Genomic DNA, 21,416 nt, shown 5'->3' on the forward strand with positions numbered 1-21,416 from the left:
TTTTGTTTGTTTGTTTGTTTTTTTTTCTCGAGACAGGGTTTCTCTGTGTAGCCCTGGCTGTCCTGGAACTCACTCTGTAGACCAGGCTGGCCTCGAACTCAGAAATCCGCCTGCCTCTGCCTCCTGAGTACTGGGATTAAAGGCATGCACTACCACGCCTGGCTCAATTTGATGTTTTAAGTACATGATTTCATAATAGCACTTGGGTTTTATGTGTGTTATTTTGGCTGTGATGTTGCTAATGATTTTTAAGAGAAGCAAGGTAGGTATTACAGGTGCCCATTGGGCATTATTTGTAATTTGTAATTGCATTGAAATAAGAGGATTCAAAGATGATGGAATTTTGTGAACTGATTGCTTTTGGAGAATGACAGAAACAAACTGCGTGTGCTGTGTAGGTGTTTGGCTTAAGTAAATAGATAGCTAATAATAGATGGACTTGAAAGTATTGGGTGGCTCCATTATCTCGAGTTGAGTATAGAAGAAGAGGAATGAGACTGGAAGGGCTGACTGTACACACGTTACAGGTATCTGCCATGCCTGCAGTAGGAGTTACATGTGAGCAATTGATTGGTTTGGTATAAGGTAGAACTATGTGGGTAGAAATTTAGGTGTGGTGTCATCAGTGTAAAACACTGTTGTCGTTGTTATGCTCAGTGAATGCCCCAGGGAAGGAAGGTGGTGTGGGAAGACCGCAGGCTTATGAGGATGTGCTGCACTGACCACAGTGTCTCACATGGGATAATTTAAAATATCATTGCATAACCAAGAGTTTATCGTTGTTTTTATGGGTCTCTTTCGTCTCTACAATGTAATTTAACTGATTCTTACATGTGATTTAAAGAAGTTATCAAAGTAGACTTACATATACAATTGAAGATGAAATTTTAATTATCTCCAAATCAAAGTTACAGAGTAAAGTATCTATTTAATTAACTAGGACTAATGGAAATTTTAGATTATGTGTGTCCTGAATTCCTAGAAAATAGAACAAGTTTTTGAGGACCTTACCATCTTTTTAGATGTAGTTTGCGTCTTTTAACTTCAGATGTCTCTGCCAGTCACTTTTAATTTGATAACATAAATAAGAGAACTTAGCTTCTTTTAGAATATTTCTGTTTTGACCTGCTTCAATTGTTTTTTAATTAGGTACTTTCATTTACATTTCCAATGCTATCCCAAAAGTCCCCCAGACACCCCCCCCCCACTCCCCTACCCACCCATTCCCTCTTCTTCGCCCTGGTGTTCCCCTGTACTGGGGCATATAAAGTTTGCAAGACCAAGGCGCCTCTCTTCCCAATGATGGCCGACTAGGCCATCTTCTGCTACATATGCAGCTAGAGACACGAGCTCCGAGTGTTCATATTGTTGTTCCATCTATAGGGTTGCAGATCCCTTTAGCTCAGCCTGCTTCAATTTTTATAGTTTATTTTTCTGTCATAATAAATGATTGATAAAACATTTCCAAGTTCTATGGTAGAATGAGTAGTGGGGAAAGGCTCTACCAGGCTCAGTAGGCAATATCTGTTAACGTTCTGTGAAATTTTCTTTTGTCATTTTTTTGTTTTTGTACACATTCTTTGCAACATGTTTTAATTGGTGTAATTGCTGTGAGTGAGAGGAGCAGTCTCTGTCACTCCTGGTGTATCAGTGCTGTGTTAGTGCTTTCCAGTGTCCTCATTACTGTTCCCTGTGAGGAGGAGTTAAAGCTCTTTCCTAGTAGAGGACTGAATACCGAAGAGTAAGTAAGGTTTTGTTTGATTAATTTGTGGTTTGGAGCGCCACTTTGGTAACTAAGGCTTTCTTGCTTTATCCATGAAGTAAGTTTTCTTCTGGGAGGAGACAGTATGGCATTTGAAATGTAACATCTTCTATAGATTTATTAATGTTTTAGGTTTGACATTTTATCTTATTCCTGAGTTACCTGAAAAATAGCTTCATTTGCCTCAGTTGAATTTTACCTTTGACTTTATTTTCTACACTTATTTGTATGTATGCTCAGGTGCATCTCTTGAGTTCAAGGCCAACCTTGTTCAGAATGAGTTTCAGCCAAGACTACACACACACACACACACACACATATGCCATGTTTTGAAAAATGGGAAAAAAAGGAAAAAGAAAACAACTTCTGAAGGAATGTATTTCTGAAGCTCATGAATTAAGGGTGTGGTGGTGCACGCCTTTAATCACAGTGCTTGCGGGGCAGAGACAAGCATCTCTCTGAATTCATGGCCAGACTGGTTTATACAGTGAATTTCAGACTAGCCAGGGGTAAACTGTAAGACTTTGACTCAAAAACAGGCAAAAGAATCGATCATATAAAACCACTTTATATTAAACTTCACCCTCTTTCCCCAAGGTGCGGTTTGATAGCATAGGTGGATTGAGCCATCATATTCACGCTTTGAAGGAGATGGTAGTTTTTCCACTTTTATATCCAGAAATTTTTGAAAAATTTAAAATTCAGCCTCCAAGGTATGTCATATATTAGATATTTATTTTTGTACTATTATTTTTAATTGATTGAATATCAATTAATTTGCCTTTGATTATAAAAATTTCATATATATATATACTTATTTATTTGCTATGTTCTAACAATGACTTAGGAATTATTATTTAGAGCTCAAAGACTGGCTTTCTACTTTGGAGTATGAGTCATTAAGGCACAAGATGAGGTTCTTCATGGAGATGGGAAATTCCAGGCCTTTCAGAATCCTCCTATAGTTTTAACCTTTCTTGATTGGAGGAGTTTGGTCCTTGGAGGACTCAGCAAAGTGAAAAACTTGCAGATACACTAGAAAAAGCCAGTGCTTAATTACTATATAGTAATCCAAAGTTAAATGCGGTAGAGGGATATCTTAAACTTGGTCATTGGTGATAGCATTGACTATTTTCTTTGATTCCTTCTAGGGGCTGTTTGTTTTATGGTCCTCCTGGCACAGGTAAAACCTTGGTTGCTAGAGCCTTAGCTAATGAATGCAGTCAAGGAGACAAAAAGGTAGCATTTTTCATGCGAAAAGGAGCAGACTGTTTGAGCAAGTGGGTCGGGGAGTCGGAAAGGCAGCTGAGGCTTCTCTTTGATCAGGTAAGGTAACCAGCTAATTCAAGTGCTCTTCTTCTCTTCTCTTCTCTTCTCTTCTCTTCTCTTCTCTTCTCTTCTCTTCTCTTCTCTTCTCTTCCTTTTTTTTTTTTTTTTTTTAAAAAAGAATATTTTTGGGCTTGAGAGATGACTAAGCGGTTAAGAGCACTGACTGTTCTTCCAGAGGTCCTGAGTTCAATTCCCAGCAACCACATGGTGGCTTATGACCATCCATAATGAGATTTGATGCCTTCTTCTGGTGTGTCTGAAGACAGCTACAGTGTACTCATATAAAATAAATAAATAAATCTTATAAAATATTATATTTTGTCTGTAGATACAGTTATGAGGGGACATATATTCTAATTAAGAGTATGAAATTTGAGGGCTTGTGAGATGGCTCAGTGGGTAAGAGCACTGACTGCTCTTCCTAAGGTCCTGAGTTCAAATCCTAGCAACTGCATGGTGGCTTACAACCACCCATAAGGAGATCTGATGCCCTCTTCTGGCGCTTCTGAAGACAGCTACAGTATACTTATGTCTAATAATAAATCTTAAAAAAAAAAAAAGAGTGTGAAATTTAGGATTAGTAGTTGTAAGCCATACTTACCCTCTGTTATTTGTGGGAAACTGATTCTAGCAGTCCCCAGGATTCCAAAGTCTGCAGATGTTTTGGTCTAATAAATAAAATAGTAAAGGATTTAAATATAGCTTATATACATCTTTATGTATGCTTAATAGCATTTCTACATTTCTTATAATAGCTCATGCAATATATTTACTATATAAACAGTTTGAGCAGATGTGTCCAACCTTTTGATTTTGCAAGAACATGTTGTTTTCTCCAGAACCAGACAATTGAATTAAAAAAAAATACATAAAAATATATCATAACGTTTTAAGTAAATTTATAATCTTGGTTTGGACTGTATTCATAGATAAGGGGCACATGGGCCATAGGCTGGACACATCTGTGACTTAAGTAAAGACAAGGAAAAAATGTTTGTACATGATTGGTACAGATGCAAGATCACAAAGCATTTTGGTGAGCGGTGCAGAGCGGCAGAGGTGAAGCTTCTTATGCTTAGGCCCCCGTCCTAGGGCTTGTGAGGGTGATGACGATCCATAAGCACCTGCTGGGGTGACTGTTGGGGCTCACTGGAAACCCGGGTGTAAAGTCATCTTAGATTCTAGTGTTACCGAGGAAATGGGACACATAGGAAATGTTAAATATTTGTGGGAGGAATCTTATAAAACCCTATGTTATTTACTGTCATAGTTGTATTGTAGATGCTCTTCTGTCACTATAGTAAGTGCTTGGGCCAGTTTCCTAGGTGGAGAACAAGTACATCTGCTCTCATGTTTGCTGGTCTTAGTCCTCGATTGGTACCTTGGTAAGAAAGTACATGATGCTGGAGCAGATGTCAGAACAAAACTTCTCACATTATAGTTCATTAGCCGGGAAGGAAAGGTGAAATAGCAGGCCAGGACCCCACAGTCTCTCTTAGGATGTGTCTTCAGTGACCTATAACACACTGCCTCCTGAACATTGTACCACCTTTTAATCTAAGTGCTACCCTAAAGGTTCAGAAATTTAAAAAGTGAATGTTTGAGACCTTCTTACTCGGACCATGCTAGATTATAAACACATGATTTGTGGAATTCAGAAGTAAATGAATGCTTTGAAAGTGCAGAATGAGATAAATGAGTAGGCTGACTGTAACAGGTACTTTTAAAATGTTATTTTTCCAAACAGAACATGGTAGTATGCAATTGTCCCAGATATTTTTTATTATTATCAGTATGTGTTTAAGGCCTGAGTTCAATCCCTGGAATCACAACAAATAAACATAACAGTGAAAGAGTCCCACTCCTGACCCTGAGGTGAGAGGATCACTGGAGCCTAGGCATGAGGACAAGCCTAGCACTTGGTCAGGGTGACATAGGAGGGTTGCTTTGAGCTTCAAGCCGGCTGAGCTAGTGAGTGAGAACATGTCTCAAACAACAAGCAAATCCCAGTTTTCAAGTACTAAAAAAGAATAAGTTTTCATGTGCTTGATGGATTTAGTGAAGAAAGCAATTAATTTTATATTTGATTATATATCAGTTAATATATGTGAATAAAAATATAATCAAGAATTTATTAGCCATGCATTTCTGTGGTGATATAGGTGAAATCTTTTGTAAGTCAGGTTTGCTGTCTAACACTTCTAATTCCAGCAAATGCTGGGGCCAGTCTGGTGGTCTTCATGGTAAAATCCAGACGCCCCTAATTTATAGAATGGAAGTCTCAAAACAAAACAAAATATCCTTTACGTAAAAATGTGAAGTAGATATATAATTGATGGAACAGTTCAAAAATCATTTAAAAGTTATTAGTATAGAGCAGGACCTAGTGGCTCATACCTTTAATCCTAGCCCTTGGGAGGCAAAGGCAGGTGGATCTCTAACTTCGAGGTCATCCTGTTTACATCGCAAGTTTCAGGCCAGTCAGGGCTGCATAGTGAGACCTTGGGTTCAATTTTCTTTATTATAAAAAGATAACATATGTCTGACAATAGTACTTTTGGGCTGTGGGACACCTTGCAGCTGACTCTCCTCATGATGTTTCCTTTTCACTGTGATGTCTTTGTTTCTGTTGTTTGGTGTTTGATTCTAGATCCCATTAGAAAACGGACCCAGATCTTGTACGCGTTCAACTATATTCCTCAGCCCTACTGTGTGCTTTTAAATACTTGTTGCATGTTGTACTATTTGCTTTTATGTTCATTATTAAGAAAATACTAAGTTAAATTCAAAAATGAAAAGTAATATTAATTTTCTCTTTATAGGCATATTTGATGAGGCCTTCTATAATATTTTTTGATGAAATAGATGGCTTAGCTCCTGTTCGCTCTAGTAGACAAGATCAGATCCACAGGTAATTTTTCCTGAACTGACTGTATTGATTTTCCTTTCTCCTCTCCACTTATCAACGTAGTATTTGGCCTTTGCCCTTGGTTAAACACTGGAAGGCTTATAAGAATTTTTAAATGTGTCTATTTCCTGAGGTACTTTCACTCAACACAGAATTAATTTAAAGTCTGTAGCAATTTGGCTGCCTTTGGTTTGGGCCACTGTAATAGTCCTGCTGTGAATATTTGTATTTGTGATTCTGTGTGTATATTTTACTTTTTTTCTGGGTAGATCTTAAAAATTTTTTAAAAATATGTTTTAAATTGCCCCCCCCCCCCACTCTGTGTGTGTGTGCGTGTGTGTGTGTGCGCGCGAAGCTGTCATGCTTGGTAGCAAGCTATCTTCTGCTTAGTTATCTTGCCAAACTTAAAATTTTATTCTTTTGAAACAGAGTTCTACTGCGTAGCCATGGCTTGGAGTTCACTAAACCGGGTTGTCCTAAAAAATTGTAAAAACAACATTCATTCATTCATTCATTCATTCATTCATTCATTCATTCTGTATGTTCAAGCAGCAGAGCACATTTCCCCATGGTGTGTGCAGAGATGTGAGGACAGCTTTCAGATGCTACTCTCCTACCATGATGGTCCTAGGGATGGAGCTCAGGTTTTCAGGGCTTGCCTCAGGGTCTTTACACAAGGGGCCATCTCTCCAGCCCCACCCTCCTAGGTTATGTTCCTAGGTTATCTGAGAGATTTTGAATTGCTCCCTTTCCACCTCAAAGTCTAGTTTTTCTGTTATTCATCCCACTTGCTTTATTTTGACACTGTGATTATTTAGAAAGGTGTCTCATTCACAAATACAGTCATTCACCAGAAAATAATGTTTGGACCATTGAATGACCATGTTGTCTTGGTACAGTGACCCTATTTCACGTCTCTTCCTGAAGGTGTTTAGTCAGTCAGGTTCAAGCCATAGTCTCTCCAAGACTTGTAGTCAGCTTAAATCCCCATCCTAATATTCCACTTTAGCCCCTGCTTCTACATAGCTACGTCACCCATCTCTGTCTACTGCCATGTTCGTTTCTGTTCTTTAGGATCATCATTGGGCCCAAGACACTGGCACTACTCTTGAGAAAGCATACATTTTGCATGGTTCTGGAACCACAGTCAGTGCCTAACAATACTTATGGGTGTCTCACATCCTGCTCGAGAGTGCTTTTGTGAGTGTGGCATCTGGAAATAGAAGGGTTTTTGACCCCATGCCCGTATGCCACACCCAGATCCACTGATGGGCATAAAAGAAACCATAGAGACACTGTACTGTGGGATTAGACCCAAAGCAACATCGTTTACCAAACTGGCCTTTGGAGACACATCTTCAAAGAATGCTGTTTAATATGAGTGCTGCCTATGATGGGGCAGAGATATCCATCTGATCAGCCAGATGCATGGATGTCACTATAAGCTCACGGAAATCATGAGAAAAGCAATAACGTGACAACTGAGCATAATTGCTCTCAAGTAATAAACCTCTATGGGAAAAATATAAGTGATAAGAAAGAATTCTACAAAATAAGCATAATGAAATTTAATGAATTAAAGTGAACACAGACAGCTCAACAATATTTAGAAAGTAATTCATGATGTAAATGAGAAACTCAATAATTCAAATAAAAATTAGTGATAGAGGAGGAAAGGGATTCCTTAAGGGGGCTGGAAGAGTGCTTATTAACAAACATGAGGGCTGAAGCTGAGATCCCAGCACATGGAGCAATCCATGCACCTTGTGACTGCCGGTAACTAGCTTTGAGGGATTGCATACCCATTTTGGCTTCCAAACATTTGGTGTGTACCCTCCACACATATGTATACTCACATGTGCACACACATAAACACACATATTTAAAAATACAAAAGGTTAGTGAAACAGAGTAGGTTAAAAGAAAAAAAACAACAACAAACGATAGTAGATATATAACATACCAGAATCTAAGCGCTATACTAAAAGCAGTATATATGAAGGCAATTTATTGCAATAAACCCAAAATAAAAGTTAAATTACAAATAAATAACTTAATTATGCATCTAGTAGGCATAGTAAAACAAGAATAAACCAAACACAAATTAGTAAAAGGAAGATGTAATAATCAGAACAGAAATAAATGGAAACCTGTAAACATAAAAATCAAGTGATCTGTGATGGATAAGCTTTTTTTAAATAATATTGACAAACCTCTAGTTAATCAGAAAAAAATAGAGAAAACTCCCAAATAAATGCAATTTCAAATCAACAAACATTTAATAGCTATTATAAAATATAACTAGGAATTTTATGCAAAACTATATGATAACAGGAAAATGTAAACCAAAAGGGCACATTGTTTTGAACATTTGACCCACTGAGAGTGAACACTGATGGCATAGAAAAATTGGCTAGAACAGTAATAACTAACAATATTACAATATTACAGAGCCTGGAGTGGTGATACATGTGTTTAATGTTAGCACTGAGGAGGCAGAGGTCAGAGGGTCAGGAATTCAAGGACGGCCTCAGCAGTTGAGGCTAGTCTAGGGTGTATGAGACCCCCTTTCAAAACAGTAACACTGAAACCAAACATAAAACAAAGTAATAAGAAGGCATCATTAGTGAAAAAGACATCCAATAGAGAGAAAGCTAAGAACAGTTACTTCATTGCTGAATTAACAGACTTTTAGAAGAAAGTATTAATTGTATTAATTCTTTTCCATTTGTTCCAAAAATTTGAAAGGTGGGGAAGCCTTCTAAACCCATCATCCTAATAAAAAAATCAGACAAAAACATAACAACAAAACTACAAAAATCCCTATAGACCAGTGTCTCTGGTGAACATAAATTGTTTATCAAATCATTCAGTTGAGGTGGTGGCTTGAATTAAATTGTCTCTCACAAGCCCACATATTTAAGAGCTTGGTTGACAGGTGTAATTGATTTTCAAGAAGTAACCCTGGGACCTCTAAGCAACAGGTCAATTCCTTAATAGACTCCTAATATCATGCAAGTTGGGAGGTGGTCAAAAGTAGGGAGTGGTGGGTAATTGAGGAAGTAGGTTACTTCATTTTCCCCAAAGTATGTTTGTCACACATCAATGCAATCCCCTCCAAATACTATTGACATTCTTGAGAAAACTAGATAAAGACAGCCTTAAAATTGATATGAAAGCACAAACACCCGAGTCATCAGGAATCCTGTAGACTAGAAAACTACAAGTATTATAACACCTAATTTCAAGACACACTGTTGAAGTGTTATAACCCAAATAAGCTGCTATGGCTAAAGAAAAACACACAGACCAATTGAATAGAAGAGATGCTAGAAATGAACCAATGTGTATATAGTCAGCTGATTTCCAACATAAGTGTTAAAATCAAATATTTAAGAAACTCAGGCTGGGCAGTGTTGCCAAATGCCTTTAATCCAGCACTTGAGGGGCAGAGGCAGGCAGATTTCTGAGTTTGAGGCCAAACCAGAGCTACACAGAGAAACCCTGTCTCGTAAAACCAAAAAAAAAAAAAAAAGAAAAGAATCACAACTCTTTTATAAATGGTACGATACATACCAGGAACTTGTATTTCCTCAGTTCAAACTACACCCAGATTTCCCATTCTGTACGAAACCAACTCTGAATGGTCTACAAAGTTAAAGATAAGATCAGAATGCAGCAGTACTATTTGTAGAAGACCAAGCATCCAAAACATGAGCCTGTGTGGGTCATATCAGATTTAAATGAGACCAGTGGTTAAACATAAATTTATAATTAAAGATACTAGCTCACATTATTTCTAGATAAGATGCCTATATCATAAAATTTCAGCCATTCAATTAGAAAACATAAATCATAGATATTCCCTAAAATAAATAATATCTCACATTTTAAACACAGCTAGAATAGTGTGTTTGGGACAGAAAATTATTTTTGACATGGTTTGTGCTTTCCAGAAATTGTTTCAGCAATAAAAATAAAGAATAGGAGTGAGAACAGTTGGCAAACTAAGAAAAACACCATTTCTAGAAATAGGAGAACTGCAGAGACCATACATTTCTAGACGGGGAAACAAATGGACAACACCAAGATTGCTCTCTGCTAACAGATAGAGTACTGCAACCCTCCCCAGCCTTCTGTGCACTTCCAGTATTGTTTTCTCTGTGCTTCCTTAATATATATTTGTGGTACAATTATTGTGTTGGTATTTAAGGCCTTATTATTAACAAGAATGTTTACTTTTTTTTCATTAAGTTTTGCATGGCCTTTTCTTTTTAAACAGCTCTATAGTGTCAACCCTCCTTGCTCTTATGGATGGATTAGATAATAGAGGTGAAATTGTTGTCATTGGTGCTACAAACAGACTTGACTCTATTGATCCTGCACTCAGGAGACCTGGTCGTTTTGACAGAGAATTTCTTTTCAACCTGCCTGATCAAAGGGTAAGGGGTTTTTGTTGTTGTTGATATATGTAAGTGTGTGTGTGTGTGTGTGTGTGTGTGTGTGTGTGTGTGTAAGTGTGGTATATGTATGTATGTATGTGTGTGTATATACATGTATACACACATGAACATGTATACACACACACACACACACACACACACACACACACACAACTCAGTTACAAAGCATATACTTTGAAGGTGATACCCCTTGCCACACTTTGCTTTCTTTACATTCCAGTAGAGGCTACAGCATCTCATGATTCTGTGCCAATGTCTTTGCAGGAAGGACGCATTGGAATTTGGCACTAGCCATGCTACTGCTTCCTAGGCCTAATTTACCTTTCCCTAAATTACTTTGAGTTTGTTTGGTTTGTCCAGGAAGTCACTGTATTGGGTTTTTTGGTTTTTGTTTTTGTTTGTTTGTTTGTTTTTGGTTTTTTTCTCTCTATACACATCAACATATTTCTTGCCCAAGTAGAATTCAGTTTCGTCCTGACTATAAACATCTTCAATTTTAAGAAGAGCTGTGTGCTTTCTTTGGTTCCAGAGACCTCGCTTATAGCCAGCAAAAATGGCCTTGCACTACATACAGCCTTGCAGACATAGTTGCCTTTTAGAAGTTCTGTTCCCAGCAGGCCCCAGTAACCTGCCCCCAAAGTTCAGCAGCAGAAGCTTTGAAGGTTGTATTTTCACAATTTTTGCTTATGGGATATCTTAGTTAATACTTAAATTCTTGTGTAGCACTCCTTGTTAATGCTTGCCTATACTCCTAGCACTTTGGGACTGAAGCATGAGAATTCTAAGTTTGTGGCCAGCTTGGGTTTCATGGTATCTCAGAACAACTGGAATAACAGCAGCAAACTATCGATAGATAATTATTGAACAGTTCATTCTTGTTCTACTAGCAGTTATCACAGTGCTCAAGAATCTTAGGGAAAGGGAACTTCCTGGTTGGGTTTATGCAGATGCCTATTTGACACCCATACCCTCATTGACTCAGTTATCACGTTTACTTGTTGTATGTCTCTAGTTGACCAAACTAGGTATTTTCCCCAATAAACTTTTAAAAACATTCATTTTTATTTTATTAGTATGAGTATTTTGCCTGCATGTATGTAAATGTACTGAGTGCATGCCTGGTTCTTGCGGAGGCCAGAAGAGGTTACTGGATCCCCAAAAATTGAAGTTACAGATGGAGCATCCAGGGCTGAGCCAGCTCTCCAGCCACCCTCCCTAAAACTATGTTCATAAATATCCGGTACTAAAGTTTCATAGTTAACATATGAAGTCTAGTTAGTTAAAAGCAGTAAATATTATTCATTATGTTGAGGTATTTAAAAAATGTCCCCTAAAGACAGAATAACATATGGTTATTTGTTATACAAAATAGCTTCTTGTAAATTGTAAAAAGTTCTTTCCTTCATAGTTGTAATTATGTTTTTGTGTTAATTTATTTCTTAAATTTCCATGGAGAGCTCATATTAGAGAGGATACACTAGGCATGCATATTGTTGTCTGTGAGATGCCTGGTTTACATATGTAGAGCAGATGTAGTGATTAGGAGTGCCAGCCAGACTTGCCCTTTGTAGGATATTTTGATGCCTCAGTTTGCTATCTGTCAGCATAACTACTTGCCATTGACTTAGATTTGGATCCACACACGAATTGAAAGGCTTCAAAATGCTACCTATATAGCCTCTCTTGCTCTTTTACAAATATTTTAAATTTATTCTTTGATAATTTCATAATTGTATGTAATATGTTTGATCATATCCACCCACAGTTTTCTTCCTTCAGATTGTCCTGGATCCCCCTCAGTAGCATCCCTTTCTTTTCTACTTCGCGTTCTCCCCACCCCTTTAAAACACTCTCTCATTGGTCTACTTAGTGCTGCCCATACTCACATAATAAATGGGTTTGGGGTCATTCACTGAAACATGGGCAACCTACCAGTGTCCACACCCCCAATAGCTCCTCAGTCAGGTGTGGGGCTTTCTGCAGCCCTCTTTTATTCTTTGCCTTTCTTGTGCCAGTAATGACAGCTGCTGTGACTTCTTGAATTCAGTAGCCTCACCATATCAGGATGTAGCATTCTACAACACTCACCCTTCTCACTCTCCCATCCTGTCTGCCCCTTCTGTGATGTTCCCTGAGCCTTGGGATATAGTCTCACTTTCATTGCTCAGGTGCAGCTACCAGAACAGTTCAGGGCCCAGAGGTCAATTTAGTTGTAGGAGATATGGCCAAAGTGGGTACATTCTGTTTTGATACAGAGAATTATCAGTTTGTGATTTCCAACACCAGGCTAAGCCCAGGGTTGCGGCCCTACCAGTTCATGGGGATATGTTTTGTTCAGAGAGACATTGCCAGTGTTCTTCGGCCTGGCTTCTGGAAGAGATCTATGCTGACTTCTGTTCTTTCATAGTATTTAAGGCCATGAGACTAAATGAGCTACCTCATCTTCTGTCCTACAGAATAGGCAGTGGGTGAGGAATATAAGAATAGATAGATGTTCTTGAAGCCAAATGAATAGACCATGATGTGATCAATTTGCACTTGTTGCTAATGAGAAGAGAAAAGAATTCAGACATTGTATTTAGCAACACATTTAAGTTACCAGTGATTCTCACTGTGGTTGCATAAATTTCATTAGAAGAAATTGGAGGCAATGTTCAAAAAGTATTGCTGTAAAAGCAGTCTAGGGCTGTTGATGGCTTATGAGAAGAGCACTTGTCGTGGAGTTCTGATGACATGATTTTGATCCCCAGACTCCATAGTTGGAGCAGAGATGATCCCAAGAGTTTTTCTGTGATGTAGTGTGTGTGCATACCTCTCCCTACCTCCCCACCACTAATAATAAATAAAATAGAAAAGGAGGCATGTAGGAACGTAACATTTAGTTTTAGCTTCTAGTCACACATTAGTGATTCACTATTTAATGCCACTAATAAAGTTTCTTTTTACCTCTTAGAACATTAATTGTCTAAACTCATGAAGCAGAGATAAAAATCGTAGGGTTTTTGTTTTTAAGTTTTCTTTTTATGTATGTGAGCACACTGTCACTGTCTTCAGACATACCAGAAGAGGGCATCAGATTCCATCACATGGTTGTGAGCCACCATGTGGTTGCTGGGAATTGAACTCAGGACCTCTGGAAGAGCAGCCAGTGCTCTTAACTGCTGAGCCTTCTCTCCAGCTCCCCAAATCTTAGGTTTTATAACAAACAGGTTGATGTGAATGCCAAGGTGTTTAAAATTCTTTTAAAACAGTAACAGCTTTGTGTGGGGGTACAGTCAGAATTTGTTACAGCAAACCCATGAGAAGTTGGTGCTGTCTTATGTCGCTGTACTCTTCTTCTTAGGCCAGAAAGCACATCTTGCAGATCCACACCAGGGACTGGAACCCAAAACTGTCTGATGCATTTTTAGGAGAATTGGCAGAAAAATGTGTTGGTGAGTGCTCCTATTTGAACTCTTTGCCTGTCTCTGCTTGTCCTACTCAGTGTGCCTTTCCCTTTATGTTGAAATGTGAATGAGTACAGTTTTATGTCTTTAACTGTGTGATAGATGGCTCTGAATTCATATTTAAAAGTTATAAAATCGTTTCACTTAAAGTTTCACGGATGGAATTCTCATTATGTCAGGTGTTTGATGAACAAAGCTTAGAAGTAACATGGGTTTCATTGAATGCTGAACATCCTTCATATTACTACAGTGTCTCCTTTTAGGAATTATCCCTTCTCAGAAATTTTGCTAGGAAAGACAAGCATAAGAGAAAAGGTCCATGTGAATGAGCACTGCAGCCTCCCATGCTTCCTGGACAGAGCTGTGGGGCTCTGCTCTGTTCCCGCAGTCTAGAGAGAGCTGGGTGGGAGGGACCAGCAAAGAAAATCCTTACTGGTATTTGCCAGTATTGCCTCAAATATAAAACTTTTCAACTTAATTTAAATACATCACAGTAGAAAAATGTCACGCACAGAATAAATAACCATTGATGTTCTAAGAGGATGAGAGCACTGATAACCACAGGAGATGGAATTCGAGGCTTTCTCTCTTCTAATTAGGCCTGAAATAGGAGGTTAGTAGTAACTGAACGTACACAAAGGAAAGTTCCCTCCTTCTTTCTTCTTCCTGGCAAGAGAGCATGCACTAAACCCATTTCATGTTTTTTTTTTTTTTTCCATACTCTGCAAAATATAAAAAACAAATAAAAAACTACCTATCTCCATGAATATTTTAAGCATTATGAAGAAATCCCTCAAATAAATCCATTAATGATATCTACTTGGGAAGACTTCAAAGTTACGAAAACCAAAAAGATCAACTTAGTTAAAAAAAATTTCATTGTGATCCACTATCAAAAAAATTAAAACTTAAATAGAACATTAGTCCATTCAGTTAGCTACATCCGAATTATCCTCTTCATCCACAGGGACTTCCATCTCCGAAGCAGCATCCCTCAGCTTTTGAACCACAAAGACCTCGACATCTTCTGGTGAGGAGAAAACGTAAATCTCTCCAGCACTGCCCCAATTTAAGCTTTGCCTGGTATAAGAGAGCATGCGCCAGACCCATTTCATGTACATCGGCTTGATCTTTGCAAAGCCTTGTGCTGCTTTATGGGAGAGGGTGGTACTTGGTTAAAACGAAACAAAACAAAACAAAACAAAACAGAACCCAGTCTTTCCTTTTTGATCCCTCTCCCCTTTATTTATCATATTATGGTATTAGAGTTCAGATCAGACTGGCAGCTTTTGTAGATTTTTCTGTGAATCTGTCACAGGATGAGCCTTAGTTGAAGTTTATAGTTGTCTTCAAGAAGTGAGAAATCCCTAGCTATTCTAAAATAACTTTCTATTACCCTGCCTTTCATCTGAAACGTTACACACTGCAGTTTAATTCTTTATCTTAATATTTGAGTTTCAGTTTTCATAGGTGTTTCAAAAGGTCAGTCAGTATTCTGCACTTTTCCAAGTGACTTTAGCTTGCAGTTGGTCTTTAAAAGACATTTACAATGTAATTTCTTACTGGACTGAAACTTCTCTTGCTCTTCCTCTTTTCGTGGGGTGGCAGTATGTATGAGATATGTTTATATACCATTGGCTTTTTGGAGAGTTAAATAAAATTCCATTGAAATTCAATGGTTGTGTGTTCAGGTATGGCATTGATTTCATTTAAGAACCAGTTCATGTTAAGAATAGTCAAATGCAGATCTTCAAGTAGGAATAGAACTACTGTTCTATTGGAACGACTATTTTACATTTATTTTGAATATTACTATATACCCCAAATATGTTTTAACATGTATGGTTTCAGTTCAGTGAGATTTATGCCTAACAAGAGATTATGCAGTCTTGGTGAATATCTGCAAGGATAGTTGGCCTTTTATAGGCTATGGACTTTGACCTTGAAATACCTTGGAGGTTTTTGCATGCATATCAGGTATTCTTTTTAAGTACTAAAGAAATTTCATAAAAAGCTGGTGTCAACATTTATACAAAAAATAGCTTACAATTAATAAAATGGATTATCTAATATTTTCTGTTTATTATCAGTGAGAGGCTCAAAACAATGAAAACATGTTTATGAAATATCTGTATTTGGGGCTTTCATTTTGTTTGCAAATTTTTAAAGAAATCCTCATAAAAATTTTGATCCTTTTTTCTAACCTAACCCTTTATAGTTATATTTTCAATCTTTAGAAAACTTATAACTTAGCCGGGCGGTGGTGGTGCATGCCTTTAATCCCAGTACTTGGGAGGCAGAGGCAGGCGGATTTCTGAGTTGTTGTTCCACCTATAGGGTTGCAGACCCCTTCAGTTCCTTGGGTACTTTCTCTAGCTCCTCCATTGGGGGCCCTGGTCTACAGAGTGAGTTACAGGACAGCCAGGGCTACACAGAGAAACCCTGTCTCGAAAAAACAACCAACCAACCAAACAAACAAACAAACAAAATTATAACCTAATAGTAACATGAAAGAACCAAGTTTCTTCAGTCTGTTGGTGTCCAGTAGAGCATTGTTTAGCAATGGTAAATGTGGGTTTTGAAAACGGATGCTTTAAAAAAACAACGTAAACGTTTAACTTTTAAGGTTGTTTCTTCTGTCAGTAACCTCTGTTTGCTAACCTAGAACACTGTGAGAGTACAAGGTGTGCTGTCACTCACAGCAGGACAAGAGCCCCCCGAGGGAGGGCCAGTGTTGACCCAGAGCATTGTGGTTCTGATGCACTGTATTCAGTGTCTGAATCCAGTGAAGCATATAGAAGCCAATGAATGGTTCTCAACTTTTTTGTGCATCAGAGGAATTTCTAAATTTTTCTCAAAATACATACTTAAAAATTTAAACTCTCAGAGAGTGACTCACTGTTGTGGAGCCTGGAAGTTGCATTCATTCTGATGAGTTTTTAAAATTGAGAATCATAGATACAGGCCAGTTAATTTCGCACAAGCAGATAAAGAAAATATTGTCTGCTTTTTTTTTTTCTATTAATTGTGATTACCCACTGGAAATTTACTTTAGAACATGGAACCTGTTATTGTTAATAAATTCAATCTTGTGGACTCAATTAGGAAAGAATGAGTAGCATATTGCCATTGTATATAATTAACATGTTACTATGGCAAATATAGTGCCTTATGTTCCTGGAGAATTTGTGAATACTCCTGTAGTTGCTGTTGTATCTCATAGGCCTCTGAGCTTTTCTTGTTAACTTGAGCAGCTGTTGTAAAGAGGACCACTGTGTGTTCATTCACTGTGCAGATATTTACCAGGAATATAAATGTGGTTCTTATTTGATGATGGTAGTTTATTTTTGTTTTTTACAAAATTCATGTTCTTGTGGTTTTTTTCCACTTTATAATGTTATACAAGTGTTCTGTACTCATTTTGTTGAAATAATATAACAACTGTATGCCAAAGAAAAATGTATTTAAAAATTTATTAATGGAGAAGTATAAAATATAAGACTAATGATAAACATAATTATTCTGAAGAATTATTTGGAAGTTAGATTGTTATAATATTTCTTTAATCTGTTTATAGTTTTTAAGGCAAATTCTCAGATTATAAACTCATGAGTCATTTTTTCTTTTGTAATCATTTTTATTTTGGTATTTATAAGCGTCATAAAGGCAACGTGAAGTATAAAGAGGAAGACAATTCAATAGCGATCCCTGAGTTGAGGGCATAATGTTCTATGACTTGTTCAAATGGCTCCCCCTGCTGGTGCAACTGATAACGATGTCCAAGTGAAGTTTAATTTAGTTGCTGATAGTAAAACACAGTCTTTGGCTAATCTGAAGGTTTTTTGTTTGTTTTTCCCTTTTGTGACATGAGTTTCTAGCAGATAATTTTTTTAAATGTATGTTTTGTAGAAGTAAATAGGTATATAATGAAAGTCAATGTGGGAAACAATAGAAAGTTTTTTTTTTAATCTTAATTTTTTTTTTTTTTAATGGCTTTGGAGCTGTTGGGAGAATTACAACATTAAGTTACAGTGCTTTTTAACTTGTTAATGACTATTGTGCTATGCTCAGGTCTGATGGTAAATTATAAGTTTTTGAAGATTCTCCTTATATATACCTTTGTTTCACGTTTTCATATGTATTTAGGAAGTTAGTAATAATAGAAAAATAAGCCAGAAGAGGTGACTGACACACACCTATAATCATAGGTACTTACCAGGCCGGGGCAGGAGGCCTGGGCAAGTTAGTGAGATTTGGTCTCAAAATAAAATCAAAGAAAGATGAAGAATGTTGCATAGTGGTATAGTATGAGGATAAAGTCTAGATTAAGATTGGTTATGAAAGATTGAAATGTAGCAGTAATTCTTTGAAAACTTGCCCTGAAGAAAGCTGTACATTGCAGTCAGTGGTTTTTGACACACAATACAGGACTTTTTGTGTTAATGTTATTAGCTTATGTTTTTAATAATTTAAAATACTTAGAACATTTTTAGTCAGTTTTGTTAGGTGATTTTAAAGGATTCATTTCAATTTTGCCAATGATTATTGATTATTTTAGATAGAAATGTATGTATTATCAAACCATAGTGATCTTTGGAAGAATTAATTTTGTTCCTTTTCTCATTTTGTGCATTAGGCTACTGTGGAGCTGACATCAAGGCCCTGTGTACAGAAGCCGCCCTGACTGCCCTGCGGAGGCGCTACCCTCAGATCTATGCCAGCAGCCACAAGCTGCAGCTGGATGTCGCCTCAATAGTGCTCAGCGCCCAAGACTTCTACCATGCCATGCAGAACATCGTGCCTGCTTCCCAACGTGCTGTGATGTCTTCAGGACAGGCGCTGTCCCCCATTATAAGGCCATTGCTAGAAAGAAGTTTCAACAACATCTTAGCAGTCCTGCAAAAAATATTTCCTCATGCAGAAATTAGCCAGAGTGACAAGAAAGAAGGTACTGTAAACTACTTTTTTGTATTGTGAAAATAAGAAAAAAATTTCTTCATTAGATTAATTAGCACGGGGCTGGCAAGATGGCTCAGTGGGTAAGAGCACCCGACTGCTCTTCCGAAGGTCCAGAGTTCAAATCCCAGCAACCACATGGTGGCTCACAACCATCCGTAATGAGATCTGACGCCCTCTTCTGGTGTCTCTGAAGACAGCTACAGTGTACTTACATATAATAATAAATAAATAAATCTTTAAAAAAAAAGATTAATTAGCACTTTATTTCACTCATCACTGAATATTTCAGAACTCACATGTTATCTATAAATGGTGTTGCCTGGTGAATGTTTATTCACTCTTAATATGGAGGATGTTAGAAAGTAGACTATAGTAATAATTGCTTATTTATTATAAAGCGCATAATTTATAATTCATTAATCTATATCAAAGTTCTATGAGTTATGAGGAGATTGAGCACTTTGGTTATGCAAGGTCACTCAGTAAGATTTGAGGCCGACTCAAACCCAGGGAGCCTGCCTGCCTGCCCTGGCCGTGCTTTGTTCGGACGCTTCTGTACAGTCAGCTCATTTTGATGATGTTGACAGAGCACTCTTCATTTGTGCCGATTAAAATGAAAATGAGCTGTTGGTAAGGGAGTAACCTCCAGCCTAATTGTCCATAGTTATAGATTTCATTAAGCCCTGGGCCTGTATTTTGGACCTGAGATGAAATCAGAACATCATCCTAAAAATCACATTTTCATGAGGAAAAAAAAATTCTGCTGGAGATATAAGTTAGTGTGAGGCATGCTTGTCTACCTTGCCTGAGGTCCTGATTCAGCTGATGTCGGCTGGACATGATGGTGCATGCCTGTACCACTGGAGAGGCAGAAGAAGCAAGTTCCGAAGTTTCAGGTCATCTTTTGAGGGCTAGGTCAGCAGGACAACACGAAACCTTGTCTCATCTCCTCCAACCCCACAAAAAAGTTTAGGTTTATGTTGAAATCAAATAAGACGCATTAAGTTCGAAGGTGAAGTAGTGAGGGTTTTATTTTTTTGTTAGTTTAACACAGGGTTTCACTGTGTATTCCTAGCTGGCCTGGGCATTTTGTCTGCTTCTGTCTCTACCTGGGATTAAAGCTATGTGCCTGGCATGAGATAGTGTGCTTTGATTATTTAAATTTTATCTTAATACCCTGTTTACTTAGTGTGTAGCTTATAACAAGTAGAAAAATGTTCAGAGAATTATAGCAACATTAAAATTCATTGATGTTATTTAATGACTATCAAATGAATATATTCAGTGAATCATGAATATTATTCAATTTGACTGTCATTATAAATATATTTTTTTCAAAGGCTAATTTTCTTTAAAGGAAAACTTTACATAGAACTCTTTGTTCCTTAAGGTTTTTTTGACAGGTAGGGTGTGGGCAACTATTCCTGAGCATATCTGTGAATCGGGCTCTGCTGTGATTCATGTGTGTTTTTATCTGTGATAGGGACGTTCTTTGTCTTTCTCTTCTGAGACAGTTTCACTCTGGAAATCACTATATAGCACTGGGCGATATTTAAACTTATAACAATCCTCCTGTCTTACTCTCCTGAGTACACTATTACAGATAGGAGTCATCACCCTAGCTTATCTATGATTTTTATAACTGGGAACACACATATAAATATCTTTACCTAAAACTTTCAATAAAAACCAAAAAACAAAATGATTTGCTCCTTTAGACAATGCAGGGACTCCCCAAAAAGACCAACGGAGTCAACTGCTGGACCCTCGGGGTCCAGAGATTGAACCACCAACCAAAGAGCATACAAGGGCTGGACCTAGGCCCTCCATCCATGTGATGCAGACACTCAGCTTGCTTTTTGTGTGGGTCCTCCAGCAACTGGAGCAGGGGCTGTCCCTGACTCTGCTGCCTGCCTGTGGATCCTGCTCCTCTAACTGGGCTGTCTTGGCTGGCCTCAAGTGGGAGAGGATGGGCTTAGTTCTGCAGGGACTTGATGTGTTAGGGTGGTTAGTATCCAGGTGGGACTTCCCTCTTTTCAGATAGGAAGAGGATGGCACAGTGGGGAGGGGCCATGGGAGGGGTGCTGTGATCAGGATGTAAAATGAAGAATTACCTGTTGTGAGAGATTTTTGATATTCTTTTTCTTCATTTGAGAGTTTCCATTTTATGGCATTGTTCTCTTTTTCATATACTTTTATTTTTGTAATTGCAAAGTATACTTTACTTCAGGCAACAAAACTAAGTTGCATGTATTAGTGGCATAACAACTACATTTTATTCAAGTTGTAAATTCTTGTCTTTATATGTATTTTCCAGTTTGTTTTATTTGTTAATATTTTTTCCATAGACCTGTATTCTTTTCTTGTTTGTGACATTATCACCTAAAAGATTTTCTGTTATTTCCCAAATAAATGTAAGACTCTTTAGTTTGACTAAATATCTAGCTTTTAAAGGCCACTGTAACTCTTCATACTTGACTCATTCTGTGGCTCCTCATTTTCTTCTCTTTGACTTTTGTGTGTTTGTTAGCCGTGTATATGTTCTGTGT

General features: G+C 37.6%; 1 protein-coding gene across 4 annotated transcripts in view; it reads left to right on the forward strand.

The window, feature by feature from the left end:
- Window positions 1-21,416, forward strand: part of Atad2b (ATPase family AAA domain containing 2B) — a 131,691-nt gene that overhangs the window by 39,610 nt on the left and 70,665 nt on the right. For all 4 annotated transcript variants that reach the window (XM_029484503.2, XM_021178882.3, XM_029484502.2 and 1 more), the window contains exons 11-16: window positions 2,360-2,475; window positions 2,914-3,088; window positions 5,914-6,002; window positions 10,282-10,441; window positions 13,806-13,896; window positions 18,545-18,856. In XM_029484503.2, the coding sequence (XP_029340363.1) occupies window positions 2,360-2,475; window positions 2,914-3,088; window positions 5,914-6,002; window positions 10,282-10,441; window positions 13,806-13,896; window positions 18,545-18,856 (943 nt within the window). The remainder of the gene's footprint in view (window positions 1-2,359; window positions 2,476-2,913; window positions 3,089-5,913; window positions 6,003-10,281; window positions 10,442-13,805; window positions 13,897-18,544; window positions 18,857-21,416) is intronic.

The sequence above is a fragment of the Mus caroli genome, unplaced genomic scaffold, assembly GCF_978045245.1.
Source record: "Mus caroli unplaced genomic scaffold, Mus_caroli_1 scaffold_14, whole genome shotgun sequence".
Classification (NCBI taxonomy): Eukaryota; Metazoa; Chordata; class Mammalia; order Rodentia; family Muridae; genus Mus; species Mus caroli.